Source organism: Serinus canaria, chromosome Z, assembly GCF_022539315.1.
Source record: "Serinus canaria isolate serCan28SL12 chromosome Z, serCan2020, whole genome shotgun sequence".
Lineage (NCBI taxonomy): Eukaryota > Metazoa > Chordata > Aves > Passeriformes > Fringillidae > Serinus > Serinus canaria.
In genome coordinates, this window is record NC_066343.1 from 73,086,069 (window position 1) to 73,101,191 (window position 15,123).

At 41.1% G+C, this 15,123-nt stretch overlaps 1 protein-coding gene across 4 annotated transcripts in view; it reads right to left on the reverse strand.

Annotated features, from left to right (window-relative positions):
- Window positions 1-15,123, reverse strand: part of EPG5 (ectopic P-granules 5 autophagy tethering factor) — a 56,632-nt gene that overhangs the window by 4,832 nt on the left and 36,677 nt on the right. For 2 of the 4 annotated variants that reach the window (XM_050987230.1, XM_050987229.1), the window contains exons 27-41: window positions 14,876-15,038; window positions 14,137-14,279; window positions 12,700-12,856; window positions 11,526-11,720; window positions 10,369-10,582; window positions 9,447-9,607; window positions 9,123-9,330; window positions 8,290-8,365; window positions 7,352-7,452; window positions 6,978-7,153; window positions 6,308-6,493; window positions 4,627-4,836; window positions 4,330-4,474; window positions 3,067-3,309; window positions 1,116-1,335 (exon numbers count right to left, since the gene is read on the reverse strand). In XM_050987230.1, the coding sequence (XP_050843187.1) occupies window positions 1,116-1,335; window positions 3,067-3,309; window positions 4,330-4,474; window positions 4,627-4,836; window positions 6,308-6,493; window positions 6,978-7,153; window positions 7,352-7,452; window positions 8,290-8,365; window positions 9,123-9,330; window positions 9,447-9,607; window positions 10,369-10,582; window positions 11,526-11,720; window positions 12,700-12,856; window positions 14,137-14,279; window positions 14,876-15,038 (2,598 nt within the window). Of the gene's footprint in view, window positions 1-1,115; window positions 1,336-3,066; window positions 3,310-4,329; window positions 4,475-4,626; window positions 4,837-6,307; window positions 6,494-6,977; window positions 7,154-7,351; window positions 7,456-8,289; window positions 8,366-9,122; window positions 9,331-9,446; window positions 9,608-10,368; window positions 10,583-11,525; window positions 11,721-12,699; window positions 12,857-14,136; window positions 14,280-14,875; window positions 15,039-15,123 lie in introns of all 4 variants that reach the window. The other 2 variants (XM_018920058.3, XM_018920057.3) reach the window with 1 other exon arrangement.

Consider the following 15,123-nt stretch of genomic DNA (forward strand, 5'->3'; position numbering starts at 1 on the left):
CTTTTCTTTACTTACCAATAAAACACTTTAGGAAGCACTGGATGTTATTACCACAACAACTTAAATGTTTAATATGATCCTTGAGAAAAGGAAACATTGAAGCTTTTTGCTGAGTAAAGCCCAAAGTGAAGTTCCCCCTACGCTATTTTTAATCTTTCCCCAAACAGTTGGCAGTTTAAGTTAACAAGCTCAGATTTTCCACATAAAGCACCATCACAAGTTTCCTGCATCAGACTATCCTCACATTACTCTTCCCAGTCGTTTCCCATCGCAGACAATCTGAGATCTGATGTTTAGAGCAAGGTTTAATCTGCTTTATATGGTGGCTTTGCTGTCTCCTTCATGCCTTGGCCATGAAATTACTACAGTACCTAACACAGTGAAAGTATTTTTTGTATTTCAAGAAAGAGTGGGAACACACATTTTTCCAAACTGTTCTTTTACAGAAAATATGAACATTATCAACATTAACATGGAAAAATAATAATCAGGTTTGTTAAATCCTGGCAATATCAGGAGCAACTCTAACTACCATTGCTACATGTATTAAATATTTTTATTTTGACCCCAAAGCTGTGCATCCTTTCCCCTTAGAACCCAATTATCTAAGACATTTTACAGCAGCACAAGCTGCTAACCCTGGGCATCCCATCAGATGAACTGGCTCCAGGTCTGGCTCAGAGCTGCTGCACAGTCCCCATCCTGCAGCTTTCAACATCAGGTCTCTCAGAGTGCCAGACTGAATATTCAGCACATAACTCATCCCACCTTGTGGACATGCTGGGAAGTGTAACCCAGAATCATTCAGGGTTTGCTTTGAGTCACTTTAACAGGGTAAATCCAGGCTGTCACTGAAACCAAGCTCATCTGACTGAAAAATGACTGAAACTCACTAATTTTCTAGCAGATTGAATTCCATCTTCCATTTAGGACAAACCCTGTCCTAGTAGATACAGAAGGACAGGCAATTCCATCCATCACTCTGTTGAAATTAACTTAATTAACCAGCGTTTCCTAATTATAACCAGCTATACAACTCTAAATAAACTTTAATCTAAATACTACTAATAATAATCCAAAAGTCCAGGCACATTCAGAAGCTTCAAGTTTCATACCTGGGGTACACTTGCTCCAGCCATTTGCAGATGGTCAGCAGGATCTTCATTTCATTGGTAAGGGTTTGGTCAGTGTTCAGGCATTGCAGCAGGTAGACATAGAGTGTCAAGTAACTTCCTAAAGACAGGCATTCCTGCAGGAATTCTTCCATGGTTAGCTCAGGAACTTGAAGGGAAGCAAGTATAGGGCCCCATCCTAACTCCTGGTGGTGAGGGGAATCTTTGAAGAAAGAAGGAAAGAACAGAAAGCATGTGAGAAAGCAGCACTTGATAAAACCTAGAAATCAGGACTCCTAGTTAAGAGAATCTGGGCTGGTTAAGCTGTTTTTCAGGTAATCAGCATGTCATGCAACTCTGATGGAGAGAACAGAAAATTCCACTGTCATAGGGCACCTCCTTGAGGTCAAGGTGAGATATTTTCCCAGCATTCAGCAAGGACTAAAATTTGAACATTTTAGCAATGGAATTAGAAGTATTTCCCTCAGGTGTACTGAAATCTTCCACACAGTGAAAGAAATAAAAAGGTAGTTCCACAAGGATTACATAAACTGAAAGAAGAAGAAAAGAAAAAAAATCATGCATACCACACTTTCAGAGTTTAACTGAACCAGAGTGTTTTTTGGTTAAATTAGCTTACAGAACACTACAGAAGGAGGAAAATGTCTTCAGTTCTCTTGGGGTGATTTTTTTATAAAACCACTTTATCTGGAAAAATGGCAACACCACAGAGAGCAAATCAGTTTTCACAGAGATGGGTATGGATATTAAGAAAACACACAATTAGCACAGCTGTAAGACCCAAACCACAGTCACAGAATCCCAGAATGGTTTGGGTTGGAAGGGATATAGAAGACCATCTTACACCATCCTCTACCATGAGCACGGACACTTTCCACTATCCCAGGTTGCTCCAAGCCCCATCCAACCTAGCCAAGGACACTTCCAGGGATGGAGAAGCCACAGCTTCTCTGGGCAACCTGTGCCAGGGCCTCCCCACCCTGAAAGGACAGAATTTCTCTCTGATTACCAATCCACCCTTGTGACAGTGTGAAGCCATTTCCCCGTGGCAGAGGGTCTGGAACAAGGTGATCTTTAATGGCCCTTCCAAGTCAAACCCGTCCATAATTCCAGACAATTTGTGCTCAGCAGCATCCCATGTCAGATTAAATCCTTTTCTGACCCAGAGATGGGGCAACTGAGAGGCATTTTAAAAACTTTTATTCCATTTTCAGTCTCATGTGAAGGGTGAGACAATACAGATGTTATAATTCAAGCCATCACAATCAGAAACCAACTATTTCTTAATTACAATACACTGTAAGTGTTTCTTGGCCTATCAGTTTTTGCCACACCATGCTGCAGATGCCTTAAAGCCAATCATCCAAAACTACCCCTAGTGGGTCCCACTACAGTGCATCTTTCACAGTTCTATTTCTCCAAAGTATCTAGTCTTGTTGGCAAGGCCATCCTTTGAACTTGTTTCTAGCTCCATTTCTCTCTCAGCAATGTCTGTCCTATTCCATGGCATTTCCAAGTCTTCATTTTGTATCTCAGGGTTTGCATACAGATGCACACTGTGTGGGCCATCTGTGGTACACCAGTATACCTCTTCTACTTCAACACTGTCAAGTTTTCCTGGTTTTACAATTTGGAACCATTTCTGAGTCACAGAATCACAGCATATTAAGAATATTGGACGGAACCTTAAATGCCATCTAGGTTCCAACCCCTGCCACAGGCAGGGACACTTCCACTAGATCAGGCTGCTCAAAGCCTTACCCAATGTGGCCCCGAGCACTGCCAGGGCTGAGGCACCCCCAACTCGCCTGGACAACCTGTGACAGTGTATCACCACCCTCACAGTAAGAAGCCAGGCCCCGAGAACTCTCTAGAAATCCGTTTCCCACAATCCCAGAGTGCCCAGAGGCTGTGGGCAGACATGGGCTCCTACCGTGGCTGAAGTAGGAGGTGATGCAGGCCTCGGTGGTCTCGGCCATGTGGCGCACGGAGGCCAGGCTGTGGCAGGCGGCCGTGAGGAGGGGCATGGCCAGCAGCCCCTGCACTCTGCCCTCGATCCACCTGCGCAGGCTGCCCCGCAGGGACTCGGCCGTGGTGATGCTGGAGTTGTTCAGCATCATCAGTGTCTCCGTGAACAGGCTGCTGAGGGCCAGGTGACGTGTCTGCAGATCCATGTCTGCAAGGCAGAAACCACAGAACCCTTTCAGTGACAGACACTGGAACCCAGATTCAGCTTCACCACTGGGCACTACCTGGGAAAAGCCTCTTCCTCGTTACACACCCGTGGGCAGGAAGAGACACGACCCCTCACAACCATTTCTGTGGAGTACAGTGAGACATGGATTTCACCTGAACTCACAGACTGACAGAGGAACCTCAAGATGGTACTAGTATGGAAAATGAGACCTAGATGATCTCACCACACAATCCCGGATGTCTGGACTTCTTATACCAACCACTACAGTACACCAGTATACCTCTTCTACTTCAACACTGTCAAGTTTTCCTGGTTTTACAATTTGGAACCATTTCTGAGTCACAGAATGACAGAATATTAAGAATATTGGACAGCACCTTAAATGCCATCTAGGTTCCAACCCCTGCCACAGGCAGGGACACTTCCAGTAGATCAGGCTGCTCAAGGCCTTACCCAATGTGGCCCCAAGCACTGCCAGGGCTGAGGCACCCCCAACTCCCCTGGGCAACCTGTGACAGTGTATCACCACCCTCACACTAAGAATTTCTTCCTAATACCTAACATAATCTTCCCAATTTCAGTTTGTACCCATTGCTCCTAATCCCTCAGGACCAGGAGAATGAATTCATGCCCTTTTTTCCCTTTAAAATAGAGGTACATGACAAGTAAAGTAAAAATTAGAAAAAACCCCAAACCATCAGATGACAAAGAAATGAATCGCTCAAGCTCCTGTATGTCAGCCAGTTTTACTCACAAACTTAACCCATTTTTAATGTTGTTCTGTCACTCTTGACAGCTCTGTAGGGCAAGATTCATATTTTTGCTTTCTGCTAATATGCCACCTATGTACACATCACCAAAGCAACATGCCCTGCTGCCCATAAGGGAGACGTGACAGTAATGTAAATAATTAAACCATCAAAGATGTTCATCAATCCACTCAGTGGAATAAAGGATTTTGACAGCTTTACAGTAATTTGCCATTCTCTCAACACAAACCTGGGGGATTAAAGATGACTACATCATCTAGCAACTTGGCCATTTCTTGTTCCAAAACTGCAAGGGTTATCTTTCCACTTTGTTCTAAGGTGCTGAGGAACTGAACCACCTGGCGAATGTACACTCGGCACTTCAGTGTTGCATCCTGTCAAACAAAATTAAAAACAATTAGGGACAAAAAAAATAAAAAAAAGAAAAATCACACCTAGAACTCTTTCCCCATTCTATAATATAAACAAACAGCATTTCACAAAAGCCAAAACAGCAAGGAGATGCTTCACAACTAGCTCAACTCACAAGGTGGATGTGAGTATCTGAAGATGCTCCAAAGCCTGCTGAGATTTTCAGGAGCTTCACAATCAGTTCAGCTCCAGTATCCTTAGCAAGGATAACAGAGGGAGAGTAGTGACTGTTGCAGTAGCTGATGATGCTTTCATAGGATGAAATGCCCACAAGCTGCCAAGGAAGGGAGCTGGTCTGTCCAAGAAGATTTATGAGTGGAGATTCCTGCAGATTTAAAGACATCAGTTTAAGCTGCACCTTCTTTGCAGTTTTCAATTCATACTCACAGTACTCAATATTGGAAGGAAGCTCTGGCTTCAGAGATTTTGAAGGAGGTGGAGCTGAAAACCCAGAGAAACAGATGACCTTAGGGAGTCTGCCTGAAAAGCAATTCCTTATTCAAGCAGTAAGCTAACACATGTACTTCATCTCCAGCACTTGCAGAACTGTATTCAGACTGCTGCAGCAGCTCTAACAAAAGTCTGTGAAAAATGTTAAGATCTGACATGTAAACATGTAAAGACAGCTAGAAATATATGGAGACCCTTCAAGTTAAAAGTCACTTCCGTATATGTTTAAAAGAGGCACTAAAATATTATTTTTGAAAATACATTAATGCAAGTTCACAGGAGAAACTGTCCCTCATTTTCCATTTGGTGAGTCATCCAGCAACCTGGGGACTCATGTGATTCTCATAAATACCACCCTGAACAGCACAGCAGCCCCACAGCTTACACGGCGGTGCAAGTCAGCAGATGTAAAAGTCTCTCTATGAGCAGTTTCCGTCTATTCTTAAACATCTGCAGTGATAAAGAGCCCCCTGGACACAGAGAAACACCAACTGGTATAGAGGTTTGTTAGAAGTTTAAACTGAATAGCAGGGAAAGGCTCTTACCTCAGAGGGGGCTGGCACTGCCCAGGCTCCCCAGCGAATGGGCACGGCCCCAAGGCTGCCAGAGCTCCAGGAGTGCTTGGACAGTGCTGCCAGGGATGCCCAGGGTGGGATTGTTGGGGGGTCTGGGCAGGGCCAGGGGTTGGACTGGACGATTACTTCTAGCTAAGGATATTCTATAAACTATTCTATGTTTCTACAGGTTTTAGAATGAACAAATATTGGAATTGTGGGGACAATCCAGAACCAACCCAAATTACACTACTTCTACAGGAATGTGACACTGGTACAACAAGTACTCCTCAGGTTGTTCATGCCCTGGAACACAAGGCTGAGAAAGTCTGAGATTTAGGTGTGTCACAGGAGTGCCCTGGGAGGCAAAAACCTCCTGACAGTGGGTCAGTTTAACACACTGGTGGAGGGAAGGAGGGAATTCCTGAGGCTGACTCACACCGTGTGCAAACAGTTATCTTCTGAAGCTTGAGAAGCTTCTGATAAGCAAACATGTTCAGGTCAAAGCACATGAAGGCTGGTAATTTTCCTAAACTGAAATACAATGATGGTCAAAGACTGCTGGTGACATCTTGACAGCATCTTGTAATGCCTCAAAGGAAATGGAGAGCAGAAGAGTCTGCAAGTGGAAGAAAGCTGACAGATGTGAAATGGGACTTTTTAAGATGATCAGGACCCTCTGAAGAGTCCTCCAGAAAAAATGAACTGGATTTAGTCACAAGATCTCAAGTCCTTTCTAGTAAAGGATTATTTTTCTTTTAAGAGATGGGTAAGAACCGTAACAAAAATTACCTCTTCGCCTATAAGCTGCTCCTCCTTTGCCAGCAGAACCATCATATACAGCAAACAGACAATCATGCTGTGAGTCTGAGGGTGAGGGTTGGGATTCCAGGCATCAGAGAGGACACTGACCCAGTTTACTTCACATAAAACATAACCCAAGAACAAGAAACAACTCTTAGGGCTGCCTCTTTCGATCTAGGAAGGAGAAAGGGAAAAAGACATGCATAAAACGATGTAAGACATAAGTACTTTTATACTTTTCAGTTCCTTAGCCAACTGTAAATCTACAGCAGCATTTTAGGTCAGCAGAGAAGTAGACAAATGTCTCTTCTCCATCATTTAATTCTCCCTCTTACAGCTTTACCTTGTCTCAGATGACTTGGAAGCAAGAACAACAAGGCAATAGCAAAATATATTAAATCTAACTAAAAACATTAAATACATATGCAATAAATGAGACACTCCAGCAGATCAATAAAAAGGGAGCTGTACAACTACCCACAACTTAGTGTCTAAGACTCAAAAGCACTCCTTCACAAAAATCACAAATTGAACAGCTGTGAATGCTGAAAAACAAACTTTAAAAGCCAAGTTGCTAATAGAACTGTCTCTTGCTCTCCAGCTATTTCCAAGGGCAGCACTGACTATGAACTTAATTCAACAGATGCCACAAACTCACTTTAAAGAACTCTTCCATAAGCATCTGGTCTGGATGCATTTCCTTCCATGGAAGCCTTTTGAACTCAGTGTGGAAAGTGTAGAGAATAAACTCTGGCATTTTGGGGGCTGTGCAACACTCACAGTAATGCATTAGGTGTAACCAGAGAGCCCCATGGTGGCTTGGCAACAGCTTTTCTAGAATCAAAGAAAATGGCTGAATTAACAACAGAAAAAAATTCAGATAAAACTTGATTGCAGAAGGAAGTCTATTTTGGAAGATTAAAAACTTGTAAGTTACACTAAAATACACTCAAAGAAAAAAAATGCACACCAAACTTTATTATTTTTTTCCTCCAAATCAACAAGTGGGGAGGCTTAGGATTTCATGCTCACCTTTGAAGCTCTCATGCAAAAGTTTGATGCAATCTGCAAACAGACTGACCATGGTGGAGGCTACAGGAGTGTCACTCTCCAGCCAAGGGTAGCAGGGCTGGCTACTGAAAAGAAGCACAACACAACTTTCAGTGTTCAGTTACCTGAGCATAAATATGTGCAATTTAAATACCCTAAAGCAGTGAAGCATAGGTATCAGCAGTCCTCACAATTTCAGCTTTTCAGGACTCTTCTCTTCTCCCTTAGAACAGCTGCATAGTCCACTGTCCCACTGAAGATCCACTGAGTAAGCATAAATTACTTGTCTGGTATTTCATAAGAGTTGAAACAACAGAGTTTCTCAATAACATTATTCACCAACTGCAAACAACCTTCTACCTTCAGTGCTGAAAGCTGCACTCACAACTCCAAAAGCTTTAAATTTTGAAAGAAAGCCAAATTTGAATGTATAGCAGCATAAGTACCTTTTCATGTAAAGACAGAGGTACACAGGGCAATAGATCATCACAGCATTCATTTAGCCAAAAGTTTCTTTATATATACCACTGGCATTTGGGGTTGTATTTTTTTGGCTTTTTTTGTTTTCTTTTAAACAGGTATTATAGATATTATGGAAGCTAAAAAAAACAGGAATTGGGAAATCAAGTTTCAGTGTTTTTAGAACTGAGTGAAACCCTTCAAATAATCAAGCCTTGCTTGTATTATTAGAAGATCTTTCTCATATCTAAAATAATTATTCTATCTAAACCTTGGAAAAATTGATGTAGGTCATGAATAAGTTCTGTAATTATTAAGGAAATTACAAAGTGAGAGCTATTTAAATAGAAGGCAAGACAGTCACAAATTATTAAAAACCAGGTAATAATGAAAGCCATTCTTACAGGACTAAAGTCTCTACTTTAGCAAAAATTCATTTAATTTTAAAATGCAATATATACCATTCATCTTCTTTCTCCAGGACCAGTATCCATGGTTTAAAGAGTCCAGCAATGACTGAGTACAAGGACTTCAATGCTAAAAGGAAACAAAACAAAGTTGCTTTTTTTCCTTCAAATCAAAAACAGTGAACATATCACACTTTTATAAATTTGCATATAATATCCAGTTCTCATTCTAACATTCACAGAATTATAGAATAATCAAGACTGGAAAAGACCTCTAAGATCATTGAGTCCAACCATTGAATCAGTTCTTTCTGGTCAAATAAAAATTTAAAATACAATATGCTTAATAATAGCTTAAGTTAACAAGAGGGCTGTTTTAACAACCATCATAAGCATTTTGCATTGTTAAGATGTTTTATTAATACACTGTTAATAACACACCAGGGATTGTGGGGGGCAATAACAATTCACACTTTAAACCTGCACATATTAAAATGTGTTAATTAATATTTAAATTAAAATTAGTTTAAAAAAAAGTAAAAGCCGACTTATTCCAGATTTAAATAATGTATGATGAAATTCAGTAGTGTCTCCTTCCAAACATCTGCTCAGTGCAAAAGACTCTTTTACTTAAGAAAGTACAGTTGCCTCATGAAATAATTTTGAAGCAAGTTCAAACATTAAAAAGCTTCATTTCAGATTATAAAGCATAAAGTCCTACATGGCCACAAAGTAGCAGCAACATTTCCCATCCGTATTTTAATATTATCATTATTGCACAAATGCAAAGTAAGAAGATTTTGGTGTATATTTAAATGGCCCTTAACAGAGGGAATTGGAGAAATCAGGTATCTGTTCTTAAGTAATTTGCTTTTAAGACACATTACCTGCTAAAATTCTGCTACTGCCAACAGGTTCTTGGGCTAAATTAGCAAGTTCAGTGTCAATCAGTTCTTTAATGAGATACTCCAGGAATGTGTTCACTTCAGCCACATAAGGAGTCCATTTAGAAAAGAGGCCAAAAGTCCTGAAGTCCACCGAGGCCAGTCGGAGTTTGCAGAAGGAGGCAGAAAGCCATTCTATTGTCTCTCTGACCTGTAAAAAGAAGGAAGCTGTGAATCAGCTGCAGAAAGGCTGCACAACAGTGTTATCTGTCACTGGAGGGCATCTGTATCACCTGAAAAACATGAATCAACCCAAGACGCACCCACCTGTTCTGTGGAGAGGAGAGTTTTTGCAGCATCCCTCACCACAGGACCTTCAGCAGGATCACTTTTCTTGGAACTGCCCTGCTCAGCCACTGCTGAATCACACCCCAAAGCCCGAAGTGATGCCTTCCAACAGTCAGGGCTTAGAAGCTGCTCTGATGAGCCTTAGGAAAAAGAAGGAAATGCATTTGTTAAAACCAGAAAGATGTTAGTCCCTTTCTCCAAACAAGTCAAACAAGGCTGAAATTAGAGCTCCCTGCTACATGAAAAATTAAGGGAAGTGGAAGTTTGAAGGCCCCAAGTTTAAGGGTGAGAGATCATCTCTAGTTTGCAAATGTAATCCTCTTAACATTTCCTTTTGGCATCTACATGTTTCTCTTCTTAGACAGCTTCCCACTTTGTATATCCCTTGCTGCAAATACCCACTAAGAGACAGCTGCTCCCTCAACAGGTATGGTTTGACAGAGAGAAGCACTTTTGTTGTCATTTGAGGGGCACATCAGAATATGTGTGACATCAAATGTCAACGAGGACATTTTCAGCAGATTTCAGCATCAGTTAACATCTTTATAATTCCAGCTCTCCACTTGACATGGAAGGATAAGCAAAAACAAGGGTTCTGCATTACAGACCATAGCATAACCATCATTAATAGGTGCCTCCATTAACAGAAGACTCTACTCCATCCTTCTGCTGTTATGTGGGGTGAAAATCTGTTGTCACTGATGTGTACGCCTTGACCCACAGAAGAACTACAATACGTCTCAAAAAACCACATTAATAGCAAGGCACATAAAAACACCCAAGGTAGAAACCTATGAAAGTGTAAATCATTCTGCAGTTTAATGCTACTGAACAGGGTTCATATTTTTAAGCCAGAAGAGTTCTGCACAAATGCTTAGGATGCATCACCTCAGATACTCACTTTGCACAAACAACCTTAAGAAATCACTGTAGTGGTCAGGGAACTGATACTGGAGAAGGTTAGTCCAATGCTTGCAGAAGATATTAAATGGCATCAAAATATCTTCTTCAGGTTCCAGGCCACATGCATTGAGAGCCAGGTGAATGGACTCCAGGAGCTGGGTGCGCTCCGAGAGAGGCGGCTTGGCCACGCTCAGCCACTGCGTCAGGTCAAACTACAACAGAGCACAGGGAGCATTTGTGAGCAGGAGATTCAGCAGACACAACACCTTTGGGAGGAGGGAGAAGTCACCAGGGATGCTAAATCATGACATTTTTTATGTATCTAAGAAAAATCTCATGCATTTGCATCTTGTTAGCCCGAACTCCAAACCTCACTCTCCAAAGGCTATGATTTAGCATACTGCAGAGGTCTCTACATCTATGGAACAGCCCTTGGCCAAGGGGCTCAGATTCATAAAGATGAGTCTGAGTTTCCAAACAAGCATTAAACTGGACTAATGCCCACAGTCCATACATTTTCAGGAAGAGGAGCAAAGCTTATGTAACCCCCTAAGCACCTGCTCAGACCTTGGTCAGCAGGGCCAATACTGCCACCATGGACAGCTCAGAGTCCTGCCCAGGACAGACTGCCTGCTGCTCCCAGATGCCTCCCTGTAACTGAAGAGGAGAATCAGAGCAATATCAAAGGCCAAATGTTGCACTAATTTCTCCACTGACAGTATCATGAGATGTGCAATTCATATCTTGCTATTACTTTAATCTGTTTTAAGACAGGCAGGAAGGACATGGGTGCCAAATAGAGCTGGAAAATGCAGACACTGTCCCAAATTTTCTTTTGATTCTTAGATACCTGGCATTCACTGGCTATTGTAATGAATATCTTTGCAGAGATACCAGGCAGAAGAAGTAATCAAGAGATGGTTTTAATTTCAGCAGTAAGCCTTGCAAAGCACAAACTGACACCATTTAGACTAGAAAAAGATACTTAAGCTATTTGCTGTTGACTCCAGCCCCTCTTGAGCCTCAATGTAACACTTATCATTCAGTATGACCAACACAGCTCTACAGAACCTGTCAATGCTATTTTAAGGTACCAGATTTGCACCTCTTTCCTCTTTAGCTGAAGGACACGGTCTTTAGGCAAAGAACACCCACCTTTGTCAGCAGCATGAAGACAACATCGCTGTTATCCTCACTCAGAAAGGCCACGACTTTTTCATACAAAGCCACAAATTCACTGGGAGAGGCTACAGGAGTGAAGTAAGGAGAAAGGAGAGTACAGAGCCTCCGGTTCTGCAGGATGGTTTGGAGCAGACGCTTGCACTCTGATTTGGTCCCACTGATAAACACCTGAGGGAAGTGGGAATGGTGGAAAAAATAACCAAAGCCAAATATCAGACAACTGGAAAATTCACCTCTTAAGCTTGTTGTTGAGACACCCACAGTTTTGGTCCTTTTATAAAAAGGGAACTTTTTCTCAAAAACAAGAGATTGAGATGATAAGATTAACATCATCTAAATGCTGCTATTCTACAAGATATAACACAAACAAACATGTCATTCTAGCTCACTTTAGACCGGCATTGTAAAATACCCAGAAATACAATTTTTTCTGATGGAATAGCATAAGAAAATGAATCCTGATTTCACCAGCCCAGCTTGATAATAGGAAAAATTTAACAGAATTACAGCTGTGAAGAACTTCTCAGTGCTTCAGCTGTTTGAGGTGTTTAAGGACAGCTCCACAATGAAATAAACTATATTTAAGATAAAAGTAAGTATCTGGACCCAAAGCAGAGGCTAAATGACTTTCTCAGAGCACAAACACAGCAAATATTACCACCACCACCAAGCACTTGTCTTCTCTACCAGCAAACTTCTGATGTAACTCACTAGACAGAGAACACTGGAAGGCTGTAGAAGGTGTTTAAATACAGAGATTGACAGGATGCGCGTCAACCAGAAAGTGACAGGTAAAAGCAAAGTCTAAGTTGAAACACACTTTTATGAACTGAAAGTATCCAAACTTTAGTTACCTGCCCAAAACTCCAGCATTTAAATTAACTAACACAATGACAATAACACTAAGTAGAGGCACCACAGCACAAGTTTTTATTTTCCTTAAAGCAAAATATAAGCTTCATCTCTCCTAAATACTGTGCACATTACAATTAGCTGAAAACAAAATGGGATAGAAGTTCAGAAATTAAGGCTTCTGAATTTGTTTAGGAACACCTCCTTCCATTAACAGCAGTGAAATTGGAATAAGTATCAAAAATCAAATTTTAAAAATTTAGAAAATATTTTCAGATTCAAGAAATAAACTCACTTGGCCCAGAATCTCAATGCAGGATGTGAAGAACTGCCTTGTGGGAGGATTACGTTGAGTTTCATCACACACATACTCCACCAATGTAAAAAACAAACCAATTCCAACTTTCTTGATTGCAGGCATAGGCTGTACCTTGTAGATGTTTATCAGGGCCCTAAACAAATTCAGTTAACAAGGCAAATTAAATTTACACACGGAGAATAACCTGTGACAATAAAGAAAGGATTTTTGTCAATATATAACCTTGAGATGAGTATTTGTGATACTCATATCTTCTCATCTCTTCTCATATCACTATTTGTGATATGAGGAGTATCCCTCCTTCTCATATCCAGACTAAAAAGTCACAGATTTAGCTCACGTAATTTTGCTGCCTGAAATGGATACTTCCAGACCTTAGAAAGTCTCCATAATCAGAGTCATAAAGTGAACTGAAAGATACCCAAAGCATAATTCCAGTGGATTGTTTATCCCTTTAATCCTGTATTCCTCATATTCTGACGGCATCCCAACCAACTCTGTAATTCAAGAAAACCAGCCCTATTTTATTTCACAGGCTCAACAATAAAAGAATTAAAAGAGAATCAATCTTTTCTTGTGCATTGCCAAGTAAATGTTTCATTGAGACCAAACCCCTTCACTAAATCTGAATGTAAACAGGTGAAGAAGATGCAATTCCACATATGTAAATCCCAAGAACTAGCTTATCCACAGAATTTTTGAGATTAGTGATCAAGAATGAACAAGCAGAAGTAGTACATAAACCCTTTTACTTGTACAATCATTACACTCTATAGTAAACCAGTTGTTCTAAGAGAATCCCAGCAGAAATCTGGAAGACTGAGGACAAAGTTGCTAAAGTAGACCTCTGGGATGTAAAAGTGAGGAAGAGGGCCTTGGACGACTCCATTTTATTCATATCCCCACACACACACACACACACAAAAAAGGGGTTTTATCTACCCAGCTTTCACTGCACCATCTTGTTTCACCTATTTAAAAACTACTTCAAATTTTAGCACTCTATTAAAGATTTATGTCCTGCACTATAATGGAGAAAAACCCATAGAGAGTCATATTGACATCATGCAGTTTAGCCTATGGCTGAGAGAGCTGTGGTACAGCTTGCCACTTTCTAAAGTTTAGCACAGCACCCTTGTCATCACTCAGTGTCCTTTTACAGGATTAGGAGGGCTATTATAACACACAGAACAACAAAAAGAAGCAGAAAACAGAAAACAATAAACAGAAGTACAATACTGTGTGCCCTGCTGAGAATTACTGTGTCACAAACACACACGTCTCAGGATTCCAGCTCTGTTGCTGGCCCAAGCTGATGAACATGAGGAAAAACACACAAACAGGTTCCACATTTTAACGCACCAAAATGGAATCACAAACACCACTACCCAGAGCAGCATCTGAACAACCTACGTTATGAAATTCTCCACGTGCACAGCTGATTCCACAACACCCAGGGAAGGTGGCTTCATGGCTTCTGCCTGCAGCTGTCTCACTTCTTTACGCAAAGCATGAAGCTGCTGGCTCACTGCTTCATTTTTGTGCTTCCCTTCAAACTAAATAACAAAAAGACACACATTCATTGCAGAATTAACATGGTTTTGCTAGAACACTTCCATGTTGAAGCTATTTCCAAAAACTAAGCAGAGTCCAGTCAGAGAACTCTGAATTTGGATGGCTTTCCCCCTGAGAGCTTTCATCAGATTTAGTACATTGTGCCCAAGCACATATCCTTGGTCATGTTACTAATTAATTATCACACACGCTAATAGAATTCATGTCTTTTATCTAAGGCTTTTAATCCACAGGGACTGAAACTTAGAGGGGATCAAATAATTAATTTACTAAGCAACATGGGAGAATTTCCATAAACATTTTCATGCTTCTATTCCTATCAGCAAGCAAATTCCCACATCCATTCACTGGGAAGCAGTTTAGAATAGATGCCAAGAGCAAAAAAAATTATGCAACAACTTTTTCTTCAGCTCTTGATCTGCTTCTCCTTTTAAGCATTACACAAGGTATTTCAGATCACTAATATGTCTGTGGATTTATGCAGTCAAATGCTACCACTTTTATAATAATTCAGCCATTTCACACTCATCCTCTATGTTCACCAGCCCCAAAACAGAGGGGATGCCATGCCTCTGACCTGGATGGTGAGCTGAGCTGCTCCCTGGCAGCCTTTATTTGAAGTTCCCCGGCACTCCAGGTGGAGGGTGATCTGCTCCTCCCTGTTGACATACAGCTTAGGCACAGTGTCCAGGATCTCACTGTTCAGAGCAACATGCTGAGACTCCCAGAGAGCTGCAGTTCTGAAAGGCATTTATTAATAAAATTACCAAAATCTTTTCTGAAAACAGCAATGCTGAGAATTTTTAAGAGAGGAGACTTCAATTT